This window comes from Falco biarmicus, chromosome 1 (assembly GCF_023638135.1).
Source record: "Falco biarmicus isolate bFalBia1 chromosome 1, bFalBia1.pri, whole genome shotgun sequence".
NCBI lineage: Eukaryota > Metazoa > Chordata > Aves > Falconiformes > Falconidae > Falco > Falco biarmicus.
The window spans coordinates 103,220,463-103,238,435 of NC_079288.1; the positions used below are offsets into that span (position 1 = coordinate 103,220,463).

The window sequence follows — 17,973 nt, forward strand, 5'->3', positions numbered from 1 at the left end:
CCAGGCAAGAATTACAAAATTGTAAGAAATTTTATTCTTAATCTTTAAAAATAGAACATAGTTTAAACACAATGTACATACGTGAATGTAATCAGTAATGTATACAGCATCTTCACTTTGATAGTTTTTTCTCTTTTTAATTTGCTTTCTTTATCTTCATTTCCTGAGCTCTGATCATTGGCGACATGGCTGAAAAAAGCAGCAAGAACGGATTATCTGAAACACCACCTAATGTTAAAATGATTGAAGCCTCTGATGCAGACACCTGAAGCTTTGTAATGTCCTCCTACACATTACACTGTACTTAGCAAGCCCTTATAAATGCAACTTCAGTTTGCAATTCTTTATATGCAGGGCCTTAACAGAAAAGATAAACCTAGTTATAAACAGGCACCATCTCATCTGCCTTGTGAAGCCAAAGCACCAAATGCTGGAGTCGTGGTGAAATGCTATTCATTTCAGAATCTCTCTTACGGGATGGAGTGAAGTCAATCCCTTTGCCCCAGCGCTCATGGAAATGGGTTTAATTAGTGTGTACACAAAAGGCTTCCCCCCCCACTTTTCTATAGTAATTCTTGACACATTACAGATATGAATATATTTTTTTATGTGGATATAAAAACCAGGCAAACTGATGATGTTAATGGATGGCAAAGAATAAAAATAAGAACACTTACTTTGTAACTTATATAAACAATTTGATGAGTTTTACCTAAATTGGGTCACTTGTATGTCTCTGACACGTGTGCACCGCATGATGTGGGGAAACTATAATAACAAATCTATGCAGTGAGACTTAAAGGGGCAAAGGGGAATCAACAGCAACATGCAATAAGAAAGAGTGCAAAGAAAAGAAATTCCCTCTCACTTGGCATCCTGCCATCACAGGAGCTCATGAGCATTTTCTCAGTGACTTCAAAGGGAGCCAGAAGATAACCTGAAAAAATTCTCCGTCGTCACTGTGGTCATCTCAGATTTTAAAAAATGTTGGGGAGGAAAGGTTATGCTTCTGAGGCCACTGCTTTTGGAGTCTACTGCTGTTGAAGTATCTTTCAGTTTCCGTGAGAGTCATCAGCTTGATAAAAATCTCATTTAATTGGACATGACAGCACACAAGGGCATCCCTGACCAGCTGCCATGTTTGAAATGTCAAAGATCTTGAAGCTTATTGGAATTAAGGGTCTGAGCAACAGTGCATTGCGGAATTAATCTACTCTCCTAGGAGCAGGATAATGTAGAAGTGGGTACTGCTAGTAAAACAGGCACATCTCAACTGAACTCACACAAAAGCACGGGTAGTGCTTTGGCAGGTAACAAGAAGAGTTTCTGGAAAGCATTAGTATTTTAAATAAAAATAGGAATATTTTTGGTAAATTATGGCACCTTGGTTTTTTATCTGCAATGATTGCACCAGGTTTTGCAGGCCTTTCATCTTGTTCTTAGCCTCCTAGGTGTATTCTCACTAGTTTCCAGGGGCTGAGAGGCTAATGAGAAAATTATTCATCAGTATGTTATCACAGATTAAAAAAATTATAAAGGTCATTATAAATTATGTAAACATTCCACCTAAAGTAAAGTTCTTAGAAAATAAAATTTAAAACAACAAAACTTCCAGTAGCAAAGAAAATTAGTAAGAAGACAAGGTTATTAATAGAAATTTATATTTAGCGGTATCTAAGTGAAAACACAACCACATTTCTACTTTGCCTGTAAGTTTTCTCCATTCCCCAAATGGGGAAAAGTGCTTTTTGTTACTAAAATATTATTTATGCCTACAATATCCAAGTCCCTCCTTGCCAGTAAAACTGCAAGCGTTGTACAAACGTTGTACAAAGGAAAACAGAAAACGAAGGTACAGAATGATGTCATTTACTAAGGCCAAGAATAAATCCAGAAATTCTAAGTCTTTGAATATCCAGAGCAGTGCAGAATTCAACAGGCATTGTGCCTGTCTGACTGAACACTAACACCCACAGGCAGCGATGGTCACACCAGTACTTTACAAACTACAGTCTCTCACCCTGGAGCCTCTTCTGACCAGAACTTGGATCATTTCATCTTTGTGGTAGTCATCAATTCTCAAATAAAAAGAGGCAAAAAAAAAATAATAGTAAAAGCAGCCTGAGATGGACGTAACTGGCTGATCAGATTAACAAACAAAACAAAAGCCCCAAAACACAACCAAAAAAAAGTGATGCCACTTATCTTCCTCTTTGAACTGAACAATGACTGGTGATTGACTGAATGTTACGTTTGTGACCTGCTAGATCTCCTGTGGTCTACACGCAAAACAATTTGTGGTTTACATCCAATTGCAGAGATATCCACACCACAACGCCTGCGTGTTTCCTGAAACAGGTTGCTCTACAGGTACAGAAACATGCATGTACTCACATAGCAAATTCAGCGCTTTGACAGGGAAAAGCCACGCATATTTGCACTTTGCTCATGAACAGGTATTTCTCAGTTGTTAAACATGCACTGAAAATACAGATGAACTAAAAAATACGCACTTCCTCCTTGCATATCCAGACAGCTAGGGGAAGCAAAGGTCAATGAGCAACAACATTAATGGTCCAGTCAGAGTGACTGCTCAGCCCAGCAGTTTTAGATACCACTCTGCATAAAGAGAAGGTCCTGATGCTTCCAAAATGCAAAAGATAAAGTGACCGAGGAGAAGTCTGCATTAATAAAAACAAAAACACAATACAGACATGCTAATGTTAGGCTGAAACTATACAACAAATCCCACCTGAGAAGCAGGAAACGTTAGTCCTTTTGAGCTCCCTGGAGCTAGGGTTAGATTTCTGCCTGTACTAGCTTAGTGACAGGTTTGCAGCACCTCTATTACACTCATACCTGCAGTGCTTATGTACCCTCTAAGAGAAATGGTGTTTTCAGACCTTGCAAAATAGAGAAATGTAATGTTTTAAAATGGTATTTGGTAGGTATTATTTGAAAATGTGGTTGGTTACCTGTTTTTCCTATCACAGCTACTCATTTTGGGGTCTTTCTGCCACTTAAATGTAATAAAAGCAGTCCTGACAGCCTGGCTCGCTTGCAAGTAATTAATAGCCTACCTTGAAAATGTTCATCATCCTCATATGTATTTTGTAATGCAGGAAAGCTTATTTTTATCACTTAGAAGCTACACAGAAACAGCCTTACATCAATATTATCAATAAACCCCAGAACTTTTCTAAATGTGTTACAGGAACCACAATATCTATTACAAATATTAATATCAGGCAATTGTGTTGCCTGTTACTGCAAATACTGATGTTAAGCATCCCTATGGTCTATTTACCTGAATAAAGCAATGTACCAGTTCTTAAATTTAGTGGTGTATGGAATTAATCTTCCCTTCCCCTTTGTATAATACATTAATTAGCTGCTACATTTTACTCAATTCATTTATCACAGAAAAAAACCTTCTACTTGAACAGAACTGTAACAGGGTGAAGCCAGTTTGACGTAAGCAAGAACAGGTCACTTTTAGGTAAGTGGGCCAGAGCTGCTAAAGCAGTGCTTTAAAATGAACCATCAGTAAATTATGTTTCAATAAATTTGCATAACGTAATTGCACTTGCTGGAACCAAAAATGGAAGATCAATCCTGCGTCAGCCCTGTACATTTGAGAATTGCTAGTGTTTACATTCAGCAACGTGAATGGATTCCATAAGCAATGTATTACAACGGTACATAAAAAATAAATGTGGTATGAAGTACAGCTACCACAAACTGTGAAAGACTGTATCAGTGAACAATGGTGGGACTCCACTGGATTTTACAGAATTGCTGAATGGCTGAATTTAACCCACAGTTTATAACTCACTCACTGTACTGGCTGGGAAGAGACCCAGCCAAGCTCTGTGAATCAGTAAATGGGAGCAGACTTACGTATCTGGGGGACTGTGGCTGCACCCTCTGGAGAGCCAACCTTCCTTGCAGATGGGGATGGTCCGTGCTGTGGTGAGGTGCTGGGGCCAGCTGCAAGGTCATCAGGTGGAGTAGTTAATAGTAAGTGTACTGGAGACTTTTCTCGGCATCTCTCCTCCTGAGAGACCTTCTTGGGAGAGGATGTATAACATGGAGCTGCTGAGGAGATGGATGCACCTCCTAGGAGATATCCAAGCAAAAAGCAGTGGGCACACACCTGAAAAGAAACCTGCACACAAGCTTTGACTTTATCTCTGTAACAGTTACAGGACTGGGTTCCCTTCATGGCACTCTTTCACCCTTTTCATTCCTTATCAGCAGCCAAGGTCGCAGGAGACTATAGCCTTTTTGCAAAACATGCTTGTTTCTGTTAAAGTGATTGTTTACAAAGGCCATTGTAAAGTGTGAAGAATGGCCAGGAAACCTACCTAGGAGAAAGCAGGGCCTGCTTTTTTCAACAGGCTACTTGCTCCACGTTTACCTTCAAAACAGCCTGATGGGAATATCCTAGCTGCTAACAACTCAAGATTCCCCATATGTTACAGCTGATTTGGATCTCATTTCTTAGGTATAAGAAGCAGAAAAAACAATGTTGCTTACACAGGTCTGCCATTTCCCTCCTTTCCAGTAACTTTTTTGAATAAAGCAAATCATAAAGAAAAGAGACAAGATATGCATACAAATATGCAATCAATGGATTATGTAACACATTTTCATATGTATGTCAGACTATGTGTAAAAGAATGAAAAAGTTCGCATGCAACTAATGAGAGGAAGAATTTACTACAATGTTTCTTTTTCTTCCCATTGCCCATTTCCTTATTAACACCCCTCCTGGGATGTCCTGAAAATAATGTGCAGGGTTTCTAACAAACTCCCCTTGTTTAACTACTTCTCAAGTCTTCCATGTGAAAAATGCTACTTGTAGCTATTTTGAAAGCTAAGAAAAATTCCTGGATGTTGCAGTAGGTCTGCTAGAAGGCTGACAGCAACTGCCCACGAGCTTTTCTTAATGCTCAGAAATATAAAATGAGGACCCATAGCAGTCACTCCTCAGGACACAGGAATTCTAGTCTATCTCTGAAGCACGGGCGCTTAAATACTAATTGAGAACGATTAAATATATATCAGCATCTGCAGGCAATTTTCATAGAAAATTCACAGAATGGATAATCTACGGGTAAGGAAACAGAAGGCAGCTATGACTAGTATCTTCAAACCTGATGCTCAAAGCCATATCCTTACATTTCTGTATAGGTTACTAAATTCATGTTACCACATTTTAAAAGGTACTGAGCACACAGTACTTGGAAGAAAACCAAGAGAATTTGCAATGACCCAATTCCTCTCAAAGCCCATCCATATTCAGATACCTGAATACAGAATTCAAGAGCCTAAAATTTGGCAATTATTTTCCACACCAATTATGCAAGACTATCGCTATTCATGAATAACTACCACAGAAGGTATCCATTTTAGGTGTGCTGGTATCAGCTGCCATGGAGCTGGTTTGCAACAAGATACAGATTTCGCAATAAGTGCAACAGAGACTTTGTAATAGCACCTGCTAAGAGGTATTTGACTAAATGACCTAAGAAAATGTATTATATTTGAACTATATTTTCTGTAATATTCTGTAATGTTCCAGTTTGACATTGGTATGGCACATTCATCCTCAAATGCGGCCAGTGAAAACTTACCAAGGGCTGTAAAGGGCTGGGTAACGTCTTGGGAGTGAAGATCTGCAGTATGTAAGCATGAAGGAACCCTGCAAGCAAAACCATGGCAAAACTTGCATTCTGGAAGTATTATGCTAAGTTTTACTAATGCTACCACAGTGAGAACGTGAAGCTCTCCTGTGTAATCTCCAGGTCTTATACATGTAAATTAAAAGCAGACAATGTAAATAAGTTCCAGAGTTCCCTCTTAAAAGGGATCAAAGTAACATCACAGCTTTGTTTTGTAATTCCCAGGAAGCTTTTAGCATTATGAATAAAACAATACAAACAAGCTCAGGACTGATGCTGTATTAAAAAAGCTTTAGGAAACTGAATCTCAAATGAGTACTTTAAGAAGCAGGTTACTCAGCTAAGTGAAAGCCAGAAGTATCCTTTTCCACGATGCTTTCAGTAGCTTAATCTCTAGCTGCAGTCTCCCTGCACAGAAGAAACATACCACTGTTTAAAACCAGCAAAAGCCTGCCAGTGGGATTGCTGCATTTCACATTTTCAGAAGACGAGCTTGTTTTTTAAGCAGGATGCAATGGCAGCCATATTGTAATAGTGAAGAAAAGACATCCTAAAATTTTTGTACAAATTCACTAAAAAGATTCTTACTAGAGTTGGAGTGACTTTAGACTACCGAAGTAATGGGTACCTTTGGGAAATAAAAGGGCTAGATCTGTTATGAATACCTGGTAGTCATAAAGATGGAAAAAAGACAATAAACTGCTTTAGACAACTAATGCTGTTGTGACCTTCCTTCTTATTACTCACACAACAGTGCTTCTATTTAGCTTCTTCAGACCCGCTTCTGGTTATTAGGTGCCTTTTAGCCTGTATTTCACCTAATAGCGTCAGATGACTGCCATAACATAAATTCTTGCCTTTTCCAGGTTTGGACCTTTGTCTTTTCTCAGAGACTATGAATTCTTAGAGTACAGTGGTATTTGCTGAGGGAATGGAAATGGATCATTGATTAATTTCAAAAACACAGCTAGGCTCATTTTAAATATAAGCACCAAGAGACACTGGAAGTGTCCCAGACAAGAAAAATCTTGCAGATTGTAATGCTGACCTTTAGTAGAAATGCTCCATTTTCCACCAGCAGCTCTGCTATTCCATCTGTATCTATCGTCACCCCACCCTGCCCCAGCTAAGCATGCTCAAAGCATACAAAGTGCTACCTTTCTTTATCATACAAAACCTTCTTGCTCTGTGTCAGGCTTTTGTGACAACCTCAGCTTTGGCACCGACAAAAATTAAAAAACACAAGTAAGATTTTATAGCAAATGGGACTTGCCATCTGGCATCTTATATTCTATTACAGTAACTTTGGATACAGCACAATTTTTAACCAAGGCACTGAGAACAAAACAAAAAAAAAAATTATAATTGAGCTTCATCTCATTTTTCATAGGAGACCATCAACAAAATCTTAGCTCTACTGAAGCTACCTGGAAGCACGTTGTTCTAGCTTTCCATATACCACTTCTGTATCTTTTGGCAAAGATTCTCTATTCAATTAATAAAGTACTCATTTAAAAGGAAATTAATTAACTTCTATGGATCTCAGCAACATCCTGTGGATGTCATTACCACATTTTTCTTCACAGAAAATGCCAAGGTGCTGAATGCCTTTTGGTAAAACTTGTTTAACACCAATTTCTCACTTGTTTAACACCAATTATGTGGTACATAGAAACATGGGCTTTGGAGGTTAAGGAGACAAGCCTGGCCAACGAATTTTATATGTCGCTATTTTATTGAGCTATCTCAGAATTCTGATCTACAAGGAACTTCTTGTCTTTACTATAACAATTATTTTCTTTCCAATTTAAAAATCCATTTTGTACAACTCTTTTTATTTCTCAAAATATTGACTGTATCATCCTATTGTATTCACTCAGTCAACATCTATATCTGTGTTGTCAGCAACCTTTCCAGAGGTTGATTTCTCACCTCTTGCAAGGATCCGATCGTAGACTGAAGAGAGCAGCGCACCCTCTACTTGCACCACCTCTGTGTAGAGGGATGTAAAAAGACATCAGAACTAGCACTACCAACAGCACTGAGACAGTCTGACAGACAGCTTTGTGTATTGAGAGATTAGGTGTGGGATTCTCCCATCCTCATTTCAGCTCTGCAAGAGAACACTGTTGCAGGGGAGAAAATTTCTCATAAAATCCACGTGGTCTGAACCATAAAAGCTTGTAACAGTATGTAGGGAAGAAAAGTTTCTCTTACCACTGCCATAAACAAAGAACATATGCAATAATTATACAGTACAGGCTGGCAAAGGACACTGTTGATTGTCATGTCTCCAAAAGATTCTACGGTAGGCAAAGCCAAGGTAAAGGTAGTATATTTACTAGTTAAGAAAAACAGACAGACAGACCAACTTCAGCACATGATTCCTTTTCCTCATTGTGAAACAGAAGCTTCTATATTCAAGTTAACAAAAATTTGCATGCTGGTAACAGGCAGACCCGTTGTCCAATAAAAATACCCAGGAAAAGCAGAAAAACCCAGCATACACAGGATATTGAGACTGATGTGATTTCGTTCCACCAGCATGTATTATGGGAGAAGTGTCATGGTTCAAATAAATTTGATCCTAATCAAAGGCCAAGAATTGTATTCTTTTTTATGAAGTGTATCCTCATGCTCTGGACTAGAAACATCAGAATTCGTGCTGTATTCACTTTTCAACTTCATGTACCACTGTCATTATCATTATTTCTGTAAAAAAACGAATTGCCTCCTTTAACAATGAGAGAAGGCATTTTTACATAAGGCAGAAAAAGAAGAAAGGAGTTCTAAATTAAAATAAAAGCGGCAATGCCAAAAAGCAAGCAATAAAGGTAAATGGTGTGGTCACCTTCCGTTTCCCTACCACCTAAAGCATCTGAGGAACCTGGCAAACAACAGAAGCTTTCGAAGCTTTCAGATTATCTCAAGCTTACTCATAAACCCAACTTTCTTGCAAAAAGGCATCCTATATTTCTCCTAAAGTACATCAATAGTCACATCCTAGTTTTACAAGGCAATACAAGCACAGCACACAACAGAAATAACAGTATATTACTCTTACACTGTATTCCTCATGGTTGCTAAAGGTGATTTTCTCTCACCCTTGCTGTCATCCCCACCAAGATCCACAGAGGGAATGTCATTGTCTGAGCCTGCTAATTCTTGAAGAATCCTCTTTAGACCCTGCAATGGTTCTTCCTTCAAAATGCCTGGCTTGGAAGGCACCTGAAATAAAATCATTCAGTTACAAAGTATTTATATGAAGACACTCTCTTTTTCAATTCTTACCTATACTCGTCCAAATTCACACGTTTCCCCCCCCCCCCTACTCTTGTCTTACCAGTTAGAAATAGGGCGAATTGTTTGTAATTTTAGTTAAGAGGTGTTGGAGGCTAAATTATGGTAACTTGAAGACTCTCTGCATATAATCGTGCTTTTATCTGGAAGTTATCTGACAGAAACGTGTAAAGCAACTAAATATAATTGCGGGAGAACATGGCTAACATCTGTGTTTTGAATAGATGTTGTAAAAAGATGATGACTACTGTTTCAACATCAAAAACATTAAAATAAGCCTTTAATTATGAAAGCTTCCTCCCCACCCAATACAACTATTACCTTTTTCAGTACTCAGAACCAATAGTCTTCGCTTATGTGACAACTCTGCTTTCTCCTTTTTAACCTGTGATGCCAGGTATTACTGTATAGTACAAAAACACAGCTCTGAAGACAGAAATACTAGTATACCAGGGTGTTTACTATAGGCACTCATTTCTGTAACAGCTGAGTTGTCTGCAAATATAAACTACTTTATTGCCCAGCCAAACTCTGAGATGAAGTGCAGTATTACTCTCATTTTACTGATCAGGACTGGAGGCAGAGGCCTGGTTCAAAGAATCCTTTCTGTGAAGAACTGGATTTTTCAGACTGTTCAGTGCTTCACACATTCAGAGCACTGCTCCCACTGACTTACACTTCAACTGTAGAAGGAACTGGCTAGAAACATTTTGCTAACATGTTTTCGTTGCAAAAAATGCCATTTCCAATGAGAACACACTAGTTTCAGCAGAGCTTATATGGAGGACAAATCCTTCGCTTCTTAACACGTCAATGTGATACTGAGTCAGACCAAACCCTTCTTTCCCACATTCCAGCTAAGAAACCAGGGTACCGAGCAGGTAGGGTCGCTGTCTCAAGTGCTGGAGCTGCTTCAGTTTGTACTATCACATGAGGGAACCAAGGAGATTCAAGTAGATCTTGAATCAAGTTCTCCTACAATCTCTTAGGTCCTCACCATGGTACTACATTAAAAATTGGTCCTTTTTCCTTCTTCATCCTCAGAAGTATAAATTTATTAACTCAAAGAAATGAGAAAGGGAGTGCCTGATGCTGCAGGGATTTCTCAGAATGAACTACCCTTTGTTCCTTGTAAATGTTTGTCACCACATCAGAAAGTAAAGCTGAAAACATTAATATTTGCACTAACTTGTAGTCTCCTACAGATTTTGAGGTAAAAATTAATGAAAAGACCCCTAACAATTTCTGTGGGAGGTACATCAGGTCTATTTCAGACAATTATACAAAATCCATACAGAAAATGCCGAAGTGTTTTGTTGTTTTTTTTTCCATGAGAGATTCCAGTTTATGTTTTCTATAATGAAAAATCAGAATAACACTAGCATCTCTTTTATATCTAAATGTAGATGCACAAAAAAAAAAAAAGAGGAAGGAAGGACAATAGTGTATCTTCTTGAATAATACTGGTCAAAATCAGGGAACACCAGCTTGGAGAAAGTTTTAAGTATTAAAAGCTACTACAGGTAATCAGATGATGAAATTTATCAAGAACTATGTACAAGTCTATTTTCACTGCCAAATACGATTTACAGCAAGTAAAGTACTAGCAAATAAAAAACCTGAAATCCAAACTGCTTACAGATTGGTACCTTCAATTGTAACAGTTTATAGATGATATTGGTGATAGAGGTAAGATAAACTTGCTATTACAATCTGTTGAATTTTTTATTGCCCAGTTGGTTTTTACATATATTTTTCAAACAGACAAAAAGAAAATCCAAAAGGCCGTAATGTATGAGAAGCTACAAAAAATCATTTAAGCTTTGATGTTAAGAATCTGCTCTTGGACACTCCTACAGATGCTCTCCCATTTAGAAATTCCATTTTTTTATGTTAGAAATTCCATTTTTCTATGTTTCTAGAGTTATTCTGACTCTTTGGAATGCCCGTTTCCCATGCAGTGCCCCATTTTGAGGCAGGTACTCACATGAGAGGCACAGCTGGCCAAGTTCAGGGAAGGTGGCACAACAGCAGAGTGCAGCTGAGAAAGAGGCACTATGTGCCGCAGCCTGCCTGAAGCAAAAGCTGATGAGTAGCCTGGGCCCTGCAACTCCTGCAGAGGAATGTTAGCCAAGCAGAATAAGGAAGTGTAGCCAAGCAGAATAAACTGGTACAGACAGCATGCACTCTGTAACAGGGCATATCTCCTAGTGAAATCTTTTATAATATGCAGCACTCAATTCTCAAAACACTTCCTAATATTTATTAGGTGTGCTCAGACATATGTGTGTCAGAACCCTTTTAGTGACTGAACTGGCTCCAAGAGTGGAAGTTTCACTTATTTTCAGAATTTTAACGTATGCACTGGAACATCAAGTGGAGAATGTCTCAGGGCCACCACAAAATTAAACAGTCCCACAGTACTTATACCTTTATTTCCCCACTTGGGTGAGAATTTCTTTTGTTGGAGTACGAGACTCCCCACCTTTGCTGTGCTTCATATGAAGTACTTTTTGTATCACTTATATAGATTTGTATTTTGAATGTAACATGTCATTTCTCACTCAAAATAGGAACTGGGGTGGGTCACTAACATTGACAGTAATTTCTTTTGAGAAAACTACTGTTCCAAGTGTACCATTCATTTATAGTAGTATTTTCACTGCAGCCTTAATAGTTTACAGTTATAAATAAGGCAAAGGTAAATAATATTCTTTATTAAACTCATTACTAAAGATAAGAGTTTGGACTAAATCTCTTGGGCAATAAAAATTTTCCCTATACCCTACCTTTCACTAATGACACCTGTTGAGCTACATAGCAATCACATCCTTCTTTCTCTAACCCTGATGCCTCATGACAATATTTCCTTTCCCCTTGCTAACATTTCTCTTTGCTTCTTAAAAATGATTCATTATTTTTTTGTGCTGCCTAACTAACTAACATAAGGAAATTAAACTCAGAGCCCTTGCTTCCAGCCTGTATGTAGCTTTGAGGTTGCTGGGTTTATTTCAGGCCTGAAGAAGGATGTGGGTGCCCAAAAGTTTGTTAGTGCTTTCTGTCTCAAACAGTCACAGTAGTAAAAGGCATCCTCTACAGACCTTGTCTTTCTAATTCATTTTCTATAATAAAGCCATGAACATTTCTAGCTTTTATTTGCCGAGCACCACAAGAAAATGCTGCAGTGTCACTGAAACCAAAGCTTAGCAGCTGAAGCATATGGTCCAATAGTCCTGTAGCTGTTTAATTTTTTTGTTGTCCTTACTGTAAATAGCACTTCAAGTAATTGAAATTAGGGACATGACTTGTGCAGCAATGAGGTATTCCATGTAAAAAGCACTTCAGAACACAAACTGAATTTAGAGTACTTTGCAATAAATGGGGTAAAACCTAAAGTTAGGACACAAAGAAAATGCACCTAACTTTATACCCATGCTTCTTAGTAGTGTGCTTACTTTTACATCTGAAGTATGCTGCAGTCTGAAGCGTATAGCTTCTTGTTCCTGACACTGGATTATGCACTGACATTCTGCAAATTGCATGGATACCTGTAAGAGAGGATAGAAGAGACATAAATTATTTTGCTACCTTTTTGTGGATTACACTCTTTCCTGTTCTTTTTCTGATAAAGAAAGAGCAAGGTACATGTACAGATGCTGTATGTATCTACTGCTATCAGTACAGAAATATTGCAGTATGAACAGATGTCTTTCCTGATAGGCTTACAAAAGCAACTGACCGGTTATGTGATCCTAGGAGCTATAATATGCACACCATAGTACCACAGAAGGGAGTTAAACCTGTCAGAGACAATCCTAGACCTACTGAACACCTCTGGGATTACCAAATTCAATTGTGCTAATGAGGCAAAACTACACTGAAAGTTTTAAAATGGATGGCTGATAACTTTGTTGATCTGTCTTCGTTAAGTTGCTATGCAGTCTTTTAAAATTTTACTCTGAAAAGACCTAATAATATAGTTATTTTTCATTGAGTGCTTATCAAGATAGCAAGAGATGAAGCTCTAAGCCAAAGCACAAAAAGAGAAATATCTTTATGGACCATACTGCTTTTATCACTCCAGCAGAGTTTTGTCTCCGATTTTAAAATAACACCTGGCTCTCTTTCTGTGCTTCTTTATGACTGCCACTGAGGCACGGGCAGGCTCCCCAAGACATTGTGGATGCATCGTTAGAAGCAGCAGCTTTTTGAACATTTAACTGAATTGTTAATAATGAGCAAGACAGCCAATTACATTTTATGATGTTTATACAATGGGTGCTCTGCAATGGTATATACTAACATCCTGTCAGACAACAGTACAACCTTTACTAATTTCTAAGAATTGTTACTCTGTGTATCATGTGTAAGTTTTCAGTGAGCACCTGCCTCCACTGTGTCTCAGCTTCTCTGTCAGGTGGCTAGTGCTGTGCACAATAATACATACTATAAAGAAAGTCAAGTTTCCAGCATTTAAAGGAAGAAATGCCACACTTGGGAGGAGGTATCAGAATTACTTTTACTATTTTTTTTCAAGTAATAAAGCAACTTGAGCGCAACACCTCACATGAACATTTACATGCCAAAAAGCTAGAATTCTGAGCAGCTAAAAAAGAAATCTTCCTTCTGGAAGACAGCACCTCACCTGTAGGGCACCTGGGATTTATGGGCTCGTCAGACCAAAATGTAGAACCTAGCCTTAAGAGTCAGGTAGGTCAGCAACAGAAACCTCAACTAAAAAAAAGGCAAAAGAAACAACACAATGTTCTTTAAAATTTCTCTTGCCTTGAGGGATTCACGGCTGGTTGACTAAGGCCCCAGAAAGGGCTGAGCATGGACAAGAGTGTTGAGTCAGGGCATGCCAACACTCAATTCCAGTGGAGCTCCTGTTTTACTGAATAATAGTCTCTCTCATCAGAGACAGGAGCCGTGCCAAGAGCCAGTGGAAGGTATGGACGGTTGATCTACTGCCTGTAAGGTCAACCTGCTTTAAATTCCCTGCAGTTTATATTTCCCTGAGCTAGTAAGGAGTAAATCAAAAGCTCTCAAAGAAAATAGTAGCCTTTTACCATTCAAAAAACCAGAAGGCAGTCTTAACTATAGACACCTCTTCAAGTAAGTAACTTAAGTACCTGTGAATAGTACTAAATGTACATGTAAACAGGACATACTAAATACAACCTATGTAAGGGGTCAGACATCTTCTGTTCCCAAGTGACTGCAGAGGAAGACACCCAGAAGTCTCACTAAACTGAAAGTTGCCTCAAATTACCTTATCAAGGGCTGTCTCCATCTTAGATATTTTTTCATTCAGACGTTTGTCTTGTGATCTCAGGATCTCCAGTTCCCCGGCAATCTTGGTATTTTCTGCTGTAATATAGCTCAATTCTTGACTTAGTTTACTATTTTTTTGTCTGAGGTAATGCTTCTCCTGAATTTAAGATGAGGACAATGAAGTACGAGTCAAAAACTTAGAGCTACCTACATTATACGGGGGTTTTTTCCTGCAAATTTTTTTCTCTTTGAAAGATTTGAATTAACCCTTTCAGAAGCTTAGCTATTGCATCTTGCAGAAAGATGAGTTTTTGCAACAAGGAGATAGGTCTTATGAAGAAAAGCAAAATTGGACTGGTCTTGATGAAATAACATCTCAGATTTTAGATCCATGCTGAAACTGGAATCTAAAGCTTCAGGATCCACAGGATCCAAAGCCAGTAAAGGAGGAGGACAGGTTACGGTGAACAGATATAAATGATCATTTAGTAAACTCCAGCTGTTGGTAACTTAATGATTTCTTTGTCACAGAAAATGCTAGCAAGATCTCAATAGGCTAGACAGACCCAGGTATACAGAGTTTACACCCAGAACTGCAAAGAACCACCTCAAAAGAACAGAGGAGAAGCACTGCGGGCCAAATTCAGAAGCATTAGTCGACATTTTTAAAACAAACCAATATGGAAGAGCATGATTCTCATTGAAACTAGTACTGTTCTTTCAGAGAACAAATATAAATAAAAACTTGCCTCTACGCAAAAGGCTAATTTATGTGGTGGAGGTATCTCCTGATATACGTTAGTGGGAAGACAGAGAAGATGCCCATTGCATCAAGTAAAATTCTTTTTGATCCTTTGTGGGCCAGTTGTGCTTTTGGCCATGCATTTCTCCAAAGAAAAAGTTACCTAAATACAGTTAAATACTTTTACACAGAGCTCTCGTGACCTTAGCTGAATTTGTCATTGCCTCTTCCAAGAATTTAATCTTGCTCTGTAATGCATCTATCTGTCCTCTCTTGGCTGTGATCTGCTTCTGCATTCCCACTGCAGCTTTCATAGCTGTAAAAGACAAGGTTAATTCTCAACAAACAACATTGATTGTGCATTCTGAGTTCTGACAAAAGACTCTGGAAGTCAGTTATCAGCAACATGTTAGAATAAGTAAGTTCACCTAGGATCCCATAATCACTTATCTATGCAAACTACCCATTGGGATCAGCCAGAGTTTCATCCAAGGTAGTGGCACCAGACCCATCACACACGCAACACAAGAAGACAGCATTCCCTGGAAATTTGCATATAGATCATATATAGTGAGAAAACTTAACTCATGGTTTAAGTTTTACAATATGTAGTGAATGGTAAAGTAAAAATATATTTTCATCTGCAATACTGTTTATTTATTTCACAAAATATCTGGAATGTTATTAAAGCATCTATTGAGGGATCAATACTTTAAAAAATCCTTGTTAAAAAGACAAACGTGTGTGATTTTTGGGAAGCTTAATCCATAGTTACCATTGCCATGAGATTCCTCCATAGTCCTTAGAGCAGTTCTGGTCTGTTCCAGTTCAGCTTGGGCAGATTTCAACTGCATTTTCAGTCTGTTTGCAGTACTTTCCATCGCCTCCATTTTATCCTGGTAATACTCCTTCAAATCTTCAAACCCCTCTGGTGAAATTAAGTAAAGATTGAAATTATAGTGACAAAAAGTTATCATCCTTCTAGACTAAGATTACTGATCTGTCACCTACTCTCTAAAGGAGTATTAGATTCACAGAGAAGTAAGACATAAAGCAAATAACCATTCACTGCTAACAAATACACAACTAGTAGTTCATTGTCCTGCATGTCAGCTAAAGCTTTGTTTCACCAGAAAGAAACGTGTTCTTTGGTTGCTCACCAAAGCCACAGTCCAAGAAAGTCATATAAATCCATATTTCTGAGTTCCTGCTGCTAGAACCAAATGCATATTGTGACAGGTAAGGGTATCAGTGACAGACAGCATTTTGCCCTGGTCATTCTTCTCTTCAGCCGCACTTAGAACTAGACTTAGGTCTGAACTGATCTAATTTGTTAAGCATTCCCCTGCAACCCTGCTTCTCAGCTCTGTTTCTTATATCTCTCTTCAACTCCTCTTATGTCACTCACACTGCTACAAGCCAGTCAGCTGGGTGCTCAGACTCTGTCAACAGCTTGGCCCTAATTCCTCTGTGGTCGTTCACTCCAATAAACCTTTCTTAAAGCTCATGCACCCTGACGGTACCATACAAACCTAAGGCAGATCTTACATGTGAAATCATGGTATATATTTAATTCTTACAATACTTAATGAGTTTAGACGTATAGTCAAGTTGTGAAGAAATAAATGTTGCCAATGGGTATTTTATGAGAGTACGTGGGTGTGCAGAGAGCAAAGCATGTGAACAGTATCAGCTAGCTGGCTGCAGTGCAGATTTAACAGAGGAACTCCCTGAATTTCAGGGGTTGCCTTGGGTCTGGCCCCTAGTAATTTTTTAATATATTTTAAAAATATTATCTTGATTGGCTTCCCCACACATTAGTTGTGAAAATAGTGGAGTTAAAAACCACAACTTTTATTTAAAATTGTGGCAAAACTACTGTAACACAGAAACAAAGTTCCGCTGTAATATGACCATAGATGGTTAATGGGATCCACTAGGGCTCTTGAACTCAGGAAAAAGCGTTCAGGTTTCTATTCTGTGATTTACTAGATCTGCTTCTTTGCTCTCCAGAGTCAGGCAGGTTTAAGTATTTTTGTTCAGGGTAGTGAGAGACTGCCATAAAGATTGTATTCCCATCATCCTGTGCCAGAATCTCAAACCATGACATAGCTCTCTGAAGCAATCTGACCACCCTGTGCTGGCAGGGAACCTTCTGCTGTACCAGCGGCCATATTTGGATTCAGCAAGCAAGCTGCCCTTTTATTTTTAACATCAGCCCGATTTAGCAGCTATCAGAGCTAAGCTAAGTTGAGGCTCCCTACCTGCAAGGCCAGCTAGCTCACTCTGACAGGTGTGGAGTTCATTTATTAGCTGGTCTTTTTCCAGTTTCATATCATTAAGTTCATGGAGCCTCTCGGTGCATGTGTTAACTAATTTAACTTTTTCCAGTTCCAGCTCGCTCAGTCTGGCCTCCATTTCATGTATTCTGGCTTCTTTCTCATCCTCTGCAATCTACTTACATAAAAAACAACAGTAACTATGTGTAATATACATAATTATATAAAATAACCACAGAGATGTGCAGACATCATCATTACTTTAAATCTCAGTCACCAGAGAAGTTTGAGGCAAGAAAGAAAAACAGGAAAAGAGACAAATTTCAGATCTGATGTCTTTACAGCATGTTTAACCTTACCAGGTGTATGATATGAGAACAATTTCCATCCTCTTGTAGCAGTACCTGCATATTCACTCCTAATGCTCAGCTGTCTTCTCACAGAAGAGGATGAAATTCCCTAACCTGCAGTGAATTTTTTCTGGAGATGCTGACCTGCATAGGACTATCATCCTGTAATTCCTGCCTGAGAAATAACCAGCTATAAAGAGTATCCTCAGTTTGGAATTCTGAGTGCTCACTGCCTAGTATTTCTCAGTAACACTTTGTATTTCTGGTTCTGTAACTGGTGTGGACAATCGTATCACCGAGGACAGCATGCTATATTCCAGCTTTCCCAAGCCTTTTGGCAA

General features: G+C 38.5%; 1 protein-coding gene across 9 annotated transcripts in view; it reads right to left on the minus strand.

Annotated features, from left to right (window-relative positions):
• The window catches only part of CCDC158 (coiled-coil domain containing 158), a 60,146-nt gene that overhangs the window by 25,718 nt on the left and 16,455 nt on the right, over nucleotides 1–17,973 (minus strand). For 2 of the 9 annotated variants that reach the window (XR_008824407.1, XR_008824404.1), the window contains exons 12-22: nucleotides 17,268–17,457; nucleotides 15,779–15,931; nucleotides 15,207–15,319; nucleotides 14,260–14,418; nucleotides 12,443–12,535; nucleotides 10,975–11,100; nucleotides 8,752–8,915; nucleotides 7,620–7,679; nucleotides 5,640–5,707; nucleotides 3,901–4,119; nucleotides 82–189 (exon numbers count right to left, since the gene is read on the minus strand). Coding sequence is in view for 5 of the 9 variants with exons in the window: in XM_056354845.1 (XP_056210820.1) it covers nucleotides 1,429–1,484; nucleotides 3,901–4,119; nucleotides 5,640–5,707; nucleotides 7,620–7,679; nucleotides 8,752–8,915; nucleotides 10,975–11,100; nucleotides 12,443–12,535; nucleotides 14,260–14,418; nucleotides 15,207–15,319; nucleotides 15,779–15,931; nucleotides 17,268–17,457 (1,401 nt within the window). In the remaining 4 variants the exon portion in view is untranslated. Of the gene's footprint in view, nucleotides 1–11; nucleotides 1,485–2,020; nucleotides 2,682–3,900; nucleotides 4,120–5,639; nucleotides 5,708–7,619; nucleotides 7,680–8,751; nucleotides 8,916–10,974; nucleotides 11,101–12,442; nucleotides 12,536–14,259; nucleotides 14,419–15,206; nucleotides 15,320–15,778; nucleotides 15,932–17,267; nucleotides 17,458–17,973 lie in introns of those variants that run through there. The other 7 variants (XR_008824401.1, XM_056354845.1, XR_008824415.1 and 4 more) reach the window with 7 other exon arrangements.